The sequence below is a fragment of the Lepisosteus oculatus genome, chromosome 18 (assembly GCF_040954835.1).
Source record: "Lepisosteus oculatus isolate fLepOcu1 chromosome 18, fLepOcu1.hap2, whole genome shotgun sequence".
Taxonomy (NCBI): Eukaryota; Metazoa; Chordata; class Actinopteri; order Semionotiformes; family Lepisosteidae; genus Lepisosteus; species Lepisosteus oculatus.
The window spans coordinates 12,150,598-12,166,753 of record NC_090713.1 but is presented as its reverse complement, the minus strand read 5'-3'; the positions used below and the strand labels follow the sequence as shown (position 1 = coordinate 12,166,753).

Sequence of the window (16,156 nt, the reverse complement as noted above, 5' to 3'; positions counted from 1 at the left end):
TGTCTCCCCCCTGGGGCAACTTAATGTCTGTGTACTGAGTCTGCCTCGGGTGCTGCACGAAACAGAGCTCAGATTACCCCAGAATATAGTGCTTTTACCACCTAGAGTATTGCATAAAATATCAGAATATACTCTGATATACACGGACAACAATTAAATCCAACTGTATCAATGTTAATGAAATTTACAGCAGGTTCCCAAGTCATGTGATTTCCCCTGTGGCTCTCCCTGGAAACTTGTGTGGGGATACAGCCTGCCTGGGAAAGCCTGTACAGATTTATCTCTGTGACACAGTGGAGAAAAAGTAATACAACACCAGTGGTCACCATTAGAGTGGCCAAGATAACTAGAGAATAATTTTTGTTCTTCTCTCAACTGAGCTTTATTGCTTACTCCTAAAATAAGACAGTAGAAAGAAAGAAGTGTCAAGTAGTTTGTGTCTGTTTTGGATCCATCAGAGTCTGTCTGTTCCCTGTGTGAATTTATGTAGTTTTTAATATGTCATTTTTGTTGCCGTTTTAGTACAATATGTGAATATGAATATTAAATATGAACATTATGTATTAATGTTAATATGTTCAGGTGAAATACAAGCTACATTGTAGTTCAACCGGGTTAAATAAACATGTACTGTGCTCATTGAACTGGAGGGGGTCCAAGGCTACTGTACGTGTCCCGAGAGAAAACAGCTGGAGAGCGAGTATCATAACAGCACTGTGGAGAGATCCAGAGTATACAGATCGGCTAGTGAGCTCGGAGGAGTGAGTTTAAATTTAATTAACTGCCAGAGGAAAAAGTGAGAGATTATCGGGAAAAGAGAGGAAAAGAAGGGACTGGATTAGGATTAGAAAAATGTCTGGATAGATTGAACATTGTGTGAGGCATCCACATTCATTCTAAAAAAACTCATGATCTGCAGATTGCAGTGAAGAGGCAGCAAGTTTCTCGATCGTCAGAGACTGCAAGTAAAGTGCCTAATGATTTACAGCTGAGAACAGTGGACACAGGATACAGATTATTCTCACCAGACCATTTGATTTATTGTACACAGGACTCCATCTATTTTACAAAGTAATCATGGATAAACTTGTTTTTTTCTGACTTTGACTTTACCATACAGTATTAACAAACACATTTATTTAAAAAAAAGAATTTGAAAAAAGGTTACTGAAATAACATTTTGGGAATTCATCCTCTCTCCTTTCAACAAGCACGCTATTTTTTAAATTAAGACTCAGTGCATCCCTTTATAGTAAATTTTTTTTTGTTTTTGTTTGTTTCTCTATGTTTTTGTTTTTGAGAAATTTCATAGTGTAACGTGGTCTGTACTGTTACACCGTGGGAAAGCAGGTTCTGAGGCGGACAGGTTTCGCAGACGTCTGCTCTTTATTGTGCATAAACTCGTAACTGACACAGAATGGCAAAAACTTAAGTGTCGTAAAGCAGTAACCCCCCGAACCATAAACACAACGGTATCGTAAACCCCAAACGGAAGTTGTTTGCGACATGACATCCCCCCCCCCCTTCAGAAAATGAAACAAACATAGTGAAAAGGACTGCCAGAGGTAGAGCTGGCAATCACAATAAAAGCAATGAAAAGTCCGTTATAAAGCCTTTAAGCCAGGCTGGTATGGAATGGACCCTGGCTGGCCGTGGAGAAGGGGCTATGGGCTGCTCTCCCACAGGAACGAACAGCTTCACAGGGATGTTGACCTCACCTGAGAGTCCGACAGGGACAGCTTCGACCTCAACGTCAGGGTGTGTGAGTGGTGTCACTCTGCTGAGGCAGCTGGTATGCCATCGTGACCCATCAAATAGGCGGAAGGTGGCGGGACCCAACTGCTCTGTAACCTAAAGGAAAAGACCAAAAAGACTGGAGCTTGTGCTCCGGACTGGATCTTCAGATCCAGACCCAATCCTGGACAGCAATTCTATTGCTGGTGGCGTCACCTTGTGTGACCTGTTATACTGCCTTTTCATGTGACTGTGCTAAAGTGCTGTGGGTGCTGTGGGTGCGCACCAGAGGGGTTGGAGATGGATATGCCTGGAGCCTGTCTAGGGGCATTTGTAGTTCGCAGCCAAACATGAGAAAAACTGCTGAGCTGCCAGTCATGGTGTACTTTGTGGCACTGTAGTGAAGGAGAGTGCGGAGGAGCACGGCTGAGAAGGAACAGAGAGTCTCCTCTTGAGAGTCTGATTGAGTTGTTCCACACCCCTGCTCACCTTTGGGTTGTAAAAAGCAGTCTGTGTCGAATGTCTTCGTCAGCCAAGAAAGATTCAAACTCTCCAGACACCAACTTTCCCATTTTCAGTGGTAATGACAGCTGGCAGCTCTCAGTGGGTAAAGAGGGATTCCAGAAAGTCTGTGACAGCTTGACTTGTGACCGATCCTGTGAAGGCTACTTCTGGCCATTTTCAATGGAGGTCATAGACCACTATGACGAAGCACTGATATGGCAGCTCCCCACAGATGTCCAGCTGTTTCAGGTGGAGACACAACATTGGGCACATTAAGAACATAGATCATCCCATGTGTTATATACTGCATGAAATTAATGTTATACCTCTGGTTGTGGTTACACTTCTGCACTGATATTCAGGTACACTTTCACTGCTCTAGCACCTGCTCCCTCCTGACTCCCATGCTGAGTCTTTTGATCCACCTGTTCTCTAACCTTAGTATGGCCTTCAGCAGTTGCTGTGTTGTTGTGTTTTGGCTCCTGTTGTGTTCAGGGTGAGTTATGTCAATAAGAAGAGAATTGTACCCAGTGCACTTTCTGCTGGGCCAGACCCAACTCCTCTTCTACAAGAGCAGGATTAACACAGTCTCAGGTGGAGGGTCTGTAGAGGAGGAGAGTGTTTGAGGGGTTGGTGAAGAGCAGGATCTCACTAGAATTCCTCTAGTAAAACTGTAGAGATTCTTGTTTGAAGGTGTCAGTGTTGTGACTATGTTACATGTGAGAGTCTGTGTAGAGAGTCTTTCATGTGTAAAACGTGTGCAGTGTTATGTAGTTTTGCAAGGGATGAGATTTGTTTAGTTTCATGATCAATTTCTTTATTCTTTTTATTACTTTTTTGAAATAATAATTATATTATTGCTTAATATAATTATTAATTATTTTTATTTGGTGTTATAGTTAAAACCCTGTTTTTTTTTCTTCAAATGGTTTATTTTCTTTAAATGGGAAAGTTGTTTTTCTCAAAATATCTACAAACATCAAAATCTCCAGTTCACTTACTCCAGTATTGGTCATTTACATTTGGGATTAATAAACCATTTGAAGAAAAACAACAACACTAAAACTAAAATAACTATAAGAAGATGACGTCATAATAAAATATAATAATACATGTGAAGCAATTTTGTTATGGTTAAAAGTCAAAGTCTCTCTATTTCTGTTTCCCATTTCCAGTCACTGTAGCTCCGTGTGTCTCCGTTTCCCACTGTCTCCCTTCCTGACAATTTCTTCTCATTTTTCTTATTCCTCCTGGAACCTAAATTTTGAAGCAGCTTTTGTGTTCATCATCCTCATCCATGGACACTCTGAGATGGATAATGACATGATGTTGTATATTACTGCTGAGCTGGGTGTTGGAGTGAAGACTTAGGCAGAAAGATGCGGATGAGCTGTGCAGATGTTCAGCTGTGCTCCTGTCTTTTTGTCTGCAGGATGGAGAGATGTGGACTAACAGAGAGATGTTGTGAAGATCTGGCCTCTGCTCTTCAGTCTCAACACTCCAGTCTGAGAAAACTGTATCTGAGTGGCAATAACCTGGGGGATTCAGGAGTGAAACTGCTGTCTGCAGCTCTGAGGGATCCCAACTGTAAATTAACAATACTGGAGTAAGTGAACACTGGTGATTTCTTTGTTTTTTATTGTTTGATGTAGATATTCTGAAACGCACAACATTCACTTTTTCACATGCATCAAAAAGTAATACCTAGGAAGTACAAAACAAGAAAGAAAAGGGGGAATACAGAAAGACAAAAAACTGCTACGCAACTTTATACAAGTTCTTGTCTCTGGCTTCTTTGTTAATATCTCATTACTGAGAGACTCGACATGCAATCTTTCCCACTTTGCCCATCTTTTTACACATATGTTTATGTTGTTGTTGATTTATAATTCTGTGGGTAACATTGTTTATGAGATTTCATTCATAGAGGCCTTCTTCATTTGAACACAAGGTTTGTTCAGCTTTAACCAGTTTCTAGTGTTTTATTTCATTGCTGCCGTCTTTACAGTTCTAAACAAGTATCTTTCTGCCTCTGAAGGCAGCTCATCTGGTGTTTGTCCCAGAAGAAAAAGGACTCCTAATAAGGATTGTTGTATATTTCTTCAAGATTTTGAAGACTGGGCCAACCCAAATTTCTCATTTGTGTCTTACTCTTAACTCTTGTATTCCTACTGTATTTTATAATATTCTATATACATCTGAAAGGATGTAGCTGTGGAAGTGAGTTAGGTATGCAAACTTTATCAATATGTTAATCTCTTATTTTAGTCTCATTTAATTCTTCTCAGCTTTGGATTTCCCCAGTGTTTTCTCCTCTCTCTCTGTGGTTTAACCTTGCCTGTCTGACCACGTCTTGCACTGATCCCTGTGCTCTGAACCCTGCATGTTAAACGACTCTGCCTGGTGCTTTAATCAGTTCCTCTCAGCTCAACCCTTCCATTTCGATCGTGTCTCTAGTTTCACTTTCTCCTGCCTGCCCTGCTTGCTTCCAGCAGAGCCCGCACCTGGATTCAGTGTCCAGGTTACTGCTTCCATCAGCTCAGTGCAGGAGATAACATACTGGGGCCCTAGGTTCCAGACCTGGGGTGCTATCTGTATGGAGTTTGTATGTTCTCCCCATGTTTGTGTGGTGTTTCAGTTTTCTCCCACAGTCCACAGACATGCTGGCAGGTTAATAGACTTCTGGGAAAGCTGGCACTGGTATGAGTGTGTGCCAGCTTTCCCAGAAGTCTATTAGCTTTGGATAATTGTTTATTAAAAGTGATGTTGATGGTGTTCAAATGCTGCACTACCACTTTGTCAATTAGCTGACAGTATAAACATATCCCTGTAATGACAGATAAAGTCAAATTTCAGGGCAAACTTCAGTCTAGATTTATTTGGGAGGGAAGAAAACCTCAGGTAAAACCTACAGCACTCAAACACTCCCAGATCTACAGTCTAACTTCTGTGCAGCTTAAAGCTTCAACAACCTGAGTGACCGCTCCCCAGCAAAATGGTGAAGAGGTATTCATCTCACTTAAAACATTATGTTTTACACATAGTATAACTCAAAGCATTATGAAAATAATAAAATTCTGCAATTTAAATACATTAATCACTTAGAAAATAGTGTGTATTGAAAAAAAAACTCAAGAAAGGAGTTGTTTTGAGGGTTGAGAGAAAGAGCATGGCACCCTGACTTAAAACCACATCAAATAGACAGACGTTTTAGAAATGGTCATTGAGGGGCATAAGATAGAAACAAGGAGGAAGACAGAAATCCTGGAAGTACATTCATTCTTGTTGTCCCAATCCTTCCCAAGAGCAAGGGAGAAATTAATTTCCATTTTTTTAAGTTTTGCTTCATGTCAGAATAATGGCAGATTCTGTCTGCACTGCTCCTCGGAGGTAACTACTAATGTAGGATCTGATGTGATCTCGCTGGTGTGCCTCCTGTTTTCCCTGGCCTGCTAGGTTCTGCAATAGTCTTGTACTTTAGAGGAATGGTCTCTGGCCACAGCTGAGGGGAAAGCTCTGAACAAGCTGTGCATTGATCTCATCTGTCGTCTCTGCCTAACACTCCCTGGAAACTGGTGTGGGGATACAGCCTGCCTGGGAAAGCCTGTACGGATTTCTTTCTGTGACACTGCAGAGAAGAATTATTGGACTACCACTAGAGACCACTAGAGGGCCCAAGATACGGCAATTACAGCCCTCTAACTTTCATCCCTGACAGCTATGTGAAAATAATTTTCACTTCTGAACCTCTGATGTCCCTAATTGAGAGACCTGTATTAAATGCTCATTTGACTGACTAAATGGTGCCTCATAGAGCCTCGCTGAAAGCTCCATACCCTGAGGCGCACATTTTTTTCCTCTAACTAGAGAAAAAATGTTCTTTTTTTTCTTAACCGTGCTTTATCGCTCACTCCTAAAATATTTAAACAATTACCTCACCCACTTATTGATTTTACACCAGCATTTTGTCTTCTTCGGAGATATCAGATAGTAAACTATTGGGCTGCGCACTCGCCAAAACCGTGCAAATTCTCACCTCACTAAAAGGCTGACAACCCACAGTGGGGAGTCTTGTGCGCTACCATTGTTGTCAAGTAGTTTGTGTCTGTTTTGGATCCAGCAGAGTCTGTCTGTATCTTCTGCAGCCCTTTGTGAATTTATGTAGTTTTAATATGTATGTTTGTTTTAGTACAGTATGTGAATATAATGTTAATGTAAAGATGTTCAGGTGAAATACAAGCTATATTTGAGTTCAACCAGGTTAAAAAAACATGTTCTGTGCTCATTGAACTTGAGGGGGTCCAAGGCTACGTGTCTCTAGAGTAAAAAGCTGGAGAGCGAGAATCACGACAGCACTATGGAGAGATCCAGAGAGTACGGATCAACTAGTGAGCTTGGAGGTGTGGGTGAGTTTAAATTCAATAGATAGGGGGGAAAAGGGAGAGATTATCAGGAAAAAAGAGGAACAGAAGGGACTGGATAAGGATTGGTGAAATGTCTGGAGAGGATGAACATAGTGCAAGGCATCCACATTCATTCTCAAAGAAAAAACCCTCAGGATGTGTGGTTGTGTTCCGGCTGCTGTTGTGTTCAGGTTGAGTTATGTCAATAAGAAGAGAATTGTACCCAGTGCACTTTCTGCTGGGCCAGACCCAACTCTTCTTCTACAAGAGCAGGATTAGCACAGTCTCAGGTGGAGGGTCTTTTTGAGGAGTTGGTGAAGAGCAGGATCTCTCTTGAATTCCTCCAGTAAAACTGTAGAGATTCTTGTCTGAATGTGTTAGTGTGTTTTGACTATGTTACATGTGGGAGCCTGTGTAGAGAGTCTTTCATGTGTAAAACGTGTGCAATGTTGTGTAGTTTTGCAAGGGATGATATTTGTTTAGTTTCATGATCAATGTCAATTTCTTTATTCTTTTTATTACTTTTTTGTAATTATAATTATATTATTGCTTAATATAATTATTAATTATTTTTTGTGGTGTTATAGTTAAAACCCTGTTTTTTTTCTTCAAATGGTTTATTTTCTTTAAATTTTGTTTTTCTCAAAATATCTACAAACATCAAAATCTCCAGTTCACTTACTCCAGTATTGGTCATTTACATTTGGGATTAATAAACCATTTGAAGAAAAACAACAACACTAAACTAAACTAACTATAAGAAGATGACATCATAATAAAATATAATAATACATGTGAAGCAATTTTGTTATGGTTAAAAGTCAAAGTCTCTCTATTTCTGTTTCCCATTTCCAGTCACTGTAGCTCCGTGTGTCTCCGTTTCCCACTGTCTCCCTTCCTGACAATTTCTTCTCATCTTTCTTCTTCCTCCTGGAACCCAAATTTTGATGCAGCTGTTAACTTCATCATCCTCATCAATGGACACTCTGAGATGGATAATGACATGATGTTGTATATTGCTGTATATTGCTGCTGAGCTTGGTGTTGTAGTGAAGACTTGGAAAGAAAGATGTGGAAGAGCTGTGCAGATATTCAGCTGTTCTCCTGTCTTTTTGTCTGCAGGATGGAGAGCTGTAAACTAACAAAGAGATGTTGTGAAGATCTAACCTCTGCTCTTCAGTCTCAACACTCCAGTCTGAGAAAACTGTATCTGAGTGGCAATAACCTGGGGGATTCAGGAGTGAAACTGCTGTCTGCAGCTCTGAGGGATCCCAACTGTAAATTAACAACACTGTGGTAAGTGAACACTGGTGATTTCTTTGTTTTTTATTGTTTGATGTAGATATTCTGAAACGCACAACATTCACTTTTTCACATGCATCAAAAAGTAATACCTAGGAAGTACAAAACAAGAAAGAAAAGGGGGAATACAGAAAGACAAAAAACTGCTACGCAACTTTATACAAGTTCTTGTCTCTGGCTTCTTTGTTAATATCTCATTACTGAGAGACTCGACATGCAATCTTTCCCACTTTGCCCATCTTTTTACACATATGTTTATGTTGTTGTTGATTTATAATTCTGTGGGTAACATTGTTTATGAGATTTCATTCATAGAGGCCTTCTTCATTTGAACACAAGGTTTGTTCAGCTTTAACCAGTTTCTAGTGTTTTATTTCATTGCTGCGGTCTTTACAGTTCTAAACAAGTATCTTTCTGCCTCTGAAGGCAGCTCATCTGGTGTTTGTCCCAGAAGAAAAAGGACTCCTAATAAGGATTGCTGTATATTTCTTCAAGATTTTGAAGACCGGGCCAACCCAAATTTCTCATTTGTATCTTACTCTTAATTCTTGTATTCCTGCTGTATTTTTTAATATTCTATATACATCTGAAAGGATGTAGCTGTGGAAGTGAGTTAGGTATGCAAACTTTATCAATATGTTAACCTCTCATTTTAGTCTCATTTAATTCTTCTCAACTTTGGATTTCCCCAGTGTTTTCTCCTCTCTCTCTGTGGTTTAACCTTGCCTGTCTGACCACGTCTTGCACTGATCCCTTTGCTCTGAACCCTGCATGTTAAACGACTCTGCCTGGTGCTTTAATCAGTTTTTCTCAGCTCAACCCTTCCATTTCGATCGTGTCTCTAGTTTCACTTTCTCCTGCCTGCCCTGCTTGCTTCCAGCAGAGCCCGCACCTGGATTCAGTGTCCAGGTTACTGCTTCCATCAGCTCAGTGCAGGAGATATCACACTGGGGCCCTATGTTCAATTCCAGACCTGGGGTGCTATCTGTATGGAGTTTGTATGTTCTCCCCATGTTTGTGTGGTGTTCCAGTTTTCTCCTACAGTCCACAAACATGCTGGCAGGTTAATAGACTTGTGGGAAAGCTGGCACTGGTATGAGTGTGTGCTCTTTGATAGACTGGCATCCTGCCCAGGGTTCAATCGTGCCTTGTGTTCAATGCTTCCTGGGACAGGCTCTGGGTAACTGTGACCCTGAATTGGATAATTGTTTATTAAAAGTGATGTTGATGGTGTTCAAATGCTGCACTACCACTTTGTCAATTAGCTGACAGTATAAAGATATCCCTGTAATGACAGATAAAGTCAAATTTCAGGGCAAACTTCAGTCTAGATTTATTTGGGAGGGAAGAAAACCTCAGGTAAAACCTACAGCACTCAAACACTCCAAGATCTACAGTCTAACTTCTGTGCAGCTCAGCTTAAAGCTTCAACAACCTGAGTGACCACTCCCCAGCAAAATGGTGAAGAGGCAGTCATCTCACTTAAAACATTATGTTTTACACATAGTATAACTCAAAGCATTATGAAAATAATTAAATTCTGCAATTTAAATACATTAATCACTTAAAAAATAGTGTGTATAAAAAAAAAAAACTCAAGAAAGGAATAGTTGTTTTGAGGGTTGAGAGAAAGAGCATGGCACCCTGACTTAAAACCACATAAAATAGACAGATGTTTTAGAAATGGTCATTGAGGGGCATAAGACAGAAACAAGGAGGAAGACAGAAATCCTGGAAGTACACTAATTCTTGTTGTCCCAATCCTTCCCAAGAGCAAGGGAGAAATTAATTTCCATTTTATTAAGTTTTGCTTCATGTCAGAATAATGGCAGATTCTGTCTGCACTGCTCCTCGGAGGTTACTACTAATGTAGGATCTGATGTGATCTCGCTGGTGTGCCTCCTGTTTTCCCTGGCCTGCTAGGTTCTGCAATAGTCTTGTACTTTAGAGGAATGGTCTCTGGCCACAGCTGAGGGGAAAGCTCTGAACAAGCTGTGCATTGATCTCATCTGTCATCTCTGCCTAACACTCCCTGGAAACTGGTGTGGGGATACAGCCTGCCTGGGAAAGCCTGTACAGATTTCTTTCTGTGACACTGCAGAGAAGAATTATTGGACTACCACTAGAGACCACTAGAGGGCCCAAGATACGGCAATTACAGCCCTCTAACTTTCATCCCAGACAGCTACGTGAAAATAACTTCTGAACCTCTGATGTCCCTAATTGAGAGACCTGTATTAAATGCTCATTTGACTGACTAAATGGTGCCTCATAGAGCCTCGCTGAAAGCTCCATACCCTTAGGCGCACATTTTTTTCCTCTAACTAGAGAAAAAATGTTCTTTTTTTTCTTAACCGTGCTTTATCGCTCACTCCTAAAATATTTAAATGATTACCTCACCCACTTATTGATTTTACACCAGCATTTTGTCTTCTTCGGAGATATCAGATAGTAAACTATTGGACTGCGCACTCGCCAAAACCCTACAAATTCTCACCTCACTAAAAGGCTGACAACCCACAGTGGGGAGTCTTGTGCGCTACCATTGTTGTCAAGTAGTTTGTGTCTGTTTTGGATCCAGCAGAGTCTGTCTGTATCTTCTGCAGCCCTTTGTGAATTTATGTAGTTTTAATATGTATGTAGTACAGTATGTGAATATAATGTTAATGTAAAGATGTTCAGATGAAATACAAGCTATATTTTAGTTCAACCAGGTTAAAAAAACATGTTCTGTGCTCGTTGAACTTGAGGGGGTCCGAGGCTACGTGTCCCTAGAGTAAAAAGCTGGAGAGCGAGAATCACGACAGCACTATGGAGAGATCCAGAGTGTACGGATCAACTAGTGAGCTTGGAGGTGTGGGTGAGTTTAAATTCAATAGATAGGGAAAAGGGAGAGATTATCAGGAAAAAAGAGGAACAGAAGGGACTGGATTAAGATTGGTAAAATGTCTGGAGAGGATGAACATAGTGCAAGGCATCCACATTCATTCTCAAAGAAAAAACCCTCAGGATGTGTGGTTGTGTTCCGGCTGCTGTTGTGTTCAGGGTGAGTTATGTTAGTAAGAAGAGAATTGTACCCAGTGCACTTTCTGCTGGGCCAGACCCAACTCCTCTTCTACAAGAGCAGGATTAACACAGTCTCAGGTGGAGGGTCTGTTGAGAAGGAGAGTGTTTGAGGGGTTGGTGAAGAGCAGGATGTCTCTAGAATTCCTCCAGTAAAACTGTAGTCTCTTGTCTGAAGGTGTTGGTGTGTTTTGACTATGTTACATGTGGGAGCCTGTGTAGAGAGTCTTTCATGTGTAAAACGTGTGCAGTGTTGTGTAGTTTTGCAAGGGATGAGATTTGTTTAGTTTCATGATCAATTTCTTTATTCTTTTTATTACTTTTTTGTAATTATAATTATATTATTGCTTAATATAATTATTAATTATTTTTTGTGGTGTTATAGTTAAAACCCTGTTTTTTTTTCTTCTAATGGTTTATTTTCTTTAAATGGGAAAGTTGTTTTTCTCAAAATATCTACAAACATCAAAATCTCCAGTTCACTTACTCCAGTATTGGTCATTTACATTTGGGATTAATAAACCATTTGAAGAAAAACAACAACACTAAACGAAACTAACTATAAGAAGATGACATCATAATAAAATATAATAATCAATGTGAAGCAATTTTTATTATGGTTAAAAGTCAAAGTCTCTCTATTTCTGTTTCCCATTTTCAGTCACTGTAGCTCTGTGTGTCTCCCTGTTTCCCACTGTCTCCCTTCCTGACAATTTCTTCTCATTTTTCTTATTCCTCCTGGAACCCAAATTTTGAAGCAGCTTTTGTGTTCATCATCCTCATCCATGGACACTTTGAGATGGATAATGACATGATGTTGTATATTACTGATGAGGTGGGTGTTGGAGTGAAAACTTAGGCAGAAAGATGCGGATGAGCTGTGCAGATGTTCAGCTGTGCTCCTGTCTTTTTGTCTGCAGGATGAAGGTATGTGGACTAACAGAGAGATGTTGTGAAGATCTGGCCTCTGTTCTTCAGTCTCAACACTCCAGTCTGAGAGAACTACATCTGCGTGAGAATAACCTGGGGGATTCAGGAGTGAAACTGCTGTCTGCAGCTCTGAGGGATCCAAACTGTAAATTAACAACACTGTGGTAAGTGAACACTGGTGATTTTTGTTTTTTTTTATGTGCTAATGCTGAGACACAACATTTGCTTTTTCACATGCATGAAAAAATTAACACCTAGGAAGTACAAAACGAGAAAGAAAGAGGGCATATAGAAAGATAAAAAACTGCTAAGTGATTTTATACAAGTTGCTGTGTGTGGTTTCTTTGTTAACATCTCATTACATACTAACATGACATATTAGACATCTCGACATGCAATCTTTCCCACTTTGCCCATCTTTTTTACACATACTGTATATAGGGATGCAGCCATTTAAAATACACGGAGTAAACTGCGGTAAAACAAGGAATCACCTTGTAAAACTGCCAGATGGAGCTAATAAAGCTTAACGTCTTACAGTATGTACAGCATTTGAGCTGTCACCAGAAAACACACGGTTTTGAATCCCGATCACTGCTGAAGGACAGTCTTTTTCAAATTAAGAATTTAAGTTGTATACTCTTTAGATTTTTAATAATTTTAAACTGTGTATTACAGCATGTTAATCATTAAACATTAAAAAGTTGGTATATTTTATTAAAGCAAGATTACTCAGTTGGACAAAAGTACACAATCTTCCACCTGCATCATAAATATTTTAATTATGCAGAAATATTTTATGCATCAAAGTCTTTCCGAAGGTATTACTAATAGTATTAATAATGAATGACCTTGGACAAGCTGTAAACTCAATGTATTACCGTGGTCCACTTCCTTTGTAACCGTCTTTGTAAACGAAAATACTTTATTTTTTAATTGACAAAAAGTAACACCAAAGCACTTCTGATCACGTATTGATTTCCAATCATACAAATTAAGTTTTGAAAATCTCTGATTCACCATGCCTTTCACATGCACATAAACGATATTAATTTAGGAACATAATCGTATTATGTAAACTGTATATGGCTGGTATTGGTAGTTTAAATAAAAAAAACACCAGTATTCATAAACATTTTAAGTATCAAAGTCTTACATGTGGGTATGTTAGAAACGTTTTTATGTGCCTGTTCTGACTATATTAAGTTTATATACATTGTAGAAAATTATAGTGTTTGAACATTTTCTGCGAATATGCTCGTTATTACAGTAAAAACACGCATACTTTTTAGAATTTGATTAATAGGGAATATAATATGGAATTGCTTATCTAAATAAATTAATAAAGATATAATTATATTCATATACTATAGCTCAAATTATCACAGTAGTACACTTTCTTTGGAAATGTCTGTATCAGTTTCACTCCTTACCATGTGATTACTTCTGTGGCCTAATGGATTAGGCATGTGCTTTATTTACCCCCATTACCCCCATTTTGATTAAAATCGCAAACGCGTGTTTAATTAAATGCCTTTATTGATTCACAATCTGACAATGCATTGTAAATCGTTATCTTTGTCTTTTAAGTCCCTTAGGTAACTTTAAGCACAGCTTTCTCACCATTTAAATTTATTTTTCATACCATCGTTAAACACAGCAGGAGTGTAATGTATTTCCTAATGGGATCACACGTGGGAAAAATAGATTGTAATCATTTTTTTTAAATAAATTTGAGAAAAGTGTCATCTATACAAAAAAGTTGTCTTTATTTAATACCACTTGATAGTTATATGAATAGAGATAAGAATTTAAGTTGTATACTGTTTAGACTTTTAATCATTGTAAACTGTATTACAGCATGTTAAGCATTAAACGTGAAGAAGTTGGTATATTTTATAAAAGGAAGATTGCTCAGTTTTACAAACGTACACAACCTTCCACCTTCACCATAAATATTTTAATTATGCAGAAATACTGAGATGGTTAATTTAAGTAAATATGTTGACAAATATCTGAATTTTTACCAGAAAAATTAGTATCCAGCTGTGAATCAGCTACGTGACCTTGCCCCCGTGAAATTGTGGGAAAGAGGTTTAGTGGGCAGTGTAGTGACCATAGTGTGTTTTAATACACTGTGTAGTATAACAGTATAAAGCTTGTTTTTTTTGTTTGTAAACGCTATTCTTGCAAGTACATTTTGTACAGTGTGCTTCTCTGTGTTAGCTGGTGGGCAAACGTTTGAGGTGAAAATTCATCCACAATGAGTGTACCTTTAAAGCAGAGAAGACCGCACCAAACGTTTTTGGCTCTGTATGTCGCTCAAGACATTTCTCTTTGACACTTTCTTTAGTCATAGAGGTGGGAAGATGCCTCCCCCTTCCCTCTGCCTGCCTCACCTGTTCCCATTTTAACCAATTTAGTGGTTTCATTAGTGACAAAGGCTAAACTTTCTTGGAAATAATGTCTTTTATGTTTTGCAAGAAACTGACTTGCTTTAACAAAATATATTTACAAATCCTTTTCCCTGGCAATCTACCTAAATGCCCATCGCCTCTTGTTAAAAAGAACATTTCAATGTTAATGCAATACGGAAGACGTTATTAATAATGTAGCACTTTCGGGCTCACCTGAGTATGCAGCTGAAACGTCACTGTTTAAACGAATAAGAAATTAGATTGCTCATAAATCTAATAACTTATTCTGCATAAACATAACGTAATTGCTCTCTGAAAATGCTCTTTTTCCTGTCCGTTTAAAGTTATACTGCGCAGTGGGGGACGGTGAGCTATTTTGTCAGCAACCTGCTAATCTGCTTAACACCTGTAGAAAACATGATTTTATTTCTGTACGGAATGGGCGGAAAGTGTTTCAAAAGTTTAATTAAGAAGTAAAAAGAATTTACAGCTTACACAAAGACTCAAACTACAGTATGAAAATACGAGTGTTTTGGAAAAAAAGGACATTTGATTGCTGATTTCCTTATATTTATTTTAAAAATGCTTTTAATTATTCACAATCTGACAATGCAAGACAGAACAAAAGCATCTGTGAAATCACATTCCGAATGTCCCCCACTGCGCTCAAAAGCCTGTTTTTTTGCCTAATCTGTCTGCTGCTTAAAAATCACGCCCGTCTTTTTAATAGCAGCAGATAGATCAGCTAATAAAGGAAGAAAACAATTATCTGCTGTTTGCTGCTGAGGCTGGGAGAGAAAATCTTCTCTATAACTTCAGTTTACAGAGCAATTTCGCCAGAGCCTCACCTTGTCCAAAAATACTCTTCTTGTGTCAAATTTTTTGTTCGGCAGGATTTGAGTTACAGTATATGAATACAACTATATCGCTATTAATTTTTTTAGATACGTGATTCCATATTATATTCCTTAGTAATCAAATTCTAAAAAGTACGCGTTTTTTTTACTGCGATAACAAGCTTAAGTATTCACAGAAAAGGTTAAAACATTATTACTTTTTCCAAAGTATATACAGTAAATTTACAGATGAAGCCATTCAAAATGCATGGTACAAACCCGTACCGCACGCACGCAGCGTACTACGGTATGTGATTGGCTGGCCAAAATGACTGACAGGGGCACGTGTGGTGCATTGGTCGGTATTGAAAAGATTTAATCCTTTAATCATTTAATCTCTGTACTGTGTATGTTTTAAAATGTAATTTTACAACTAAAGGGAAATTTTAGTAGCTGAGCACAAAAAGAAGAGGAGCATAATGCATCTAATGATCATAAACAATATTAATTTAGGAACATAAACATATTATGTCAACTGTATATGGCTGGTATTCCACTTTCTCCCTAAACATTTTAGGCATCAGAGTCTTACATGTGGTTATTTCAGAAACGTTTTTACGGGCTCCTTCTGACCATATTAAGTTTATATACTTTGTGAAAACTGATAGTGTTTTAACCTTTTCTACAAATACGCTCGTTATTGGAGTAAACAAAAGCATACTTTTAGAATAGGGATTAATAGGGAATATAATATGGAATTGCGTATCTACAGAAATGAATGAAGATATAATTATATTCATGTACTGTAGCACAAACTGTAGTATAAGACTTTCTATCGATATTTTTTTATGTGATTGTGTTTGTGGCATGATGGCTTAAGTGACTGACTTATATGCCTGGGGTTGAGTGTTCAGACCCACCTACTATATCACCATGAGTTTCATTTTAACAAATAAACATTTCTTTG

The 16,156-nt window shown here is 38.5% G+C and overlaps 1 protein-coding gene across 1 annotated transcript in view; it reads left to right on the top strand.

Annotated features, from left to right (window-relative positions):
- The window catches only part of LOC138223970 (NACHT, LRR and PYD domains-containing protein 12-like), a 514,121-nt gene that overhangs the window by 34,978 nt on the left and 462,987 nt on the right, over positions 1-16,156 (top strand). Inside the window, exons 7-9 of the mRNA XM_069180151.1 lie at positions 3,671-3,844; positions 7,764-7,937; positions 11,927-12,100. Of these exons, the coding sequence (XP_069036252.1) occupies positions 3,671-3,844; positions 7,764-7,937; positions 11,927-12,100 (522 nt within the window). The remainder of the gene's footprint in view (positions 1-3,670; positions 3,845-7,763; positions 7,938-11,926; positions 12,101-16,156) is intronic.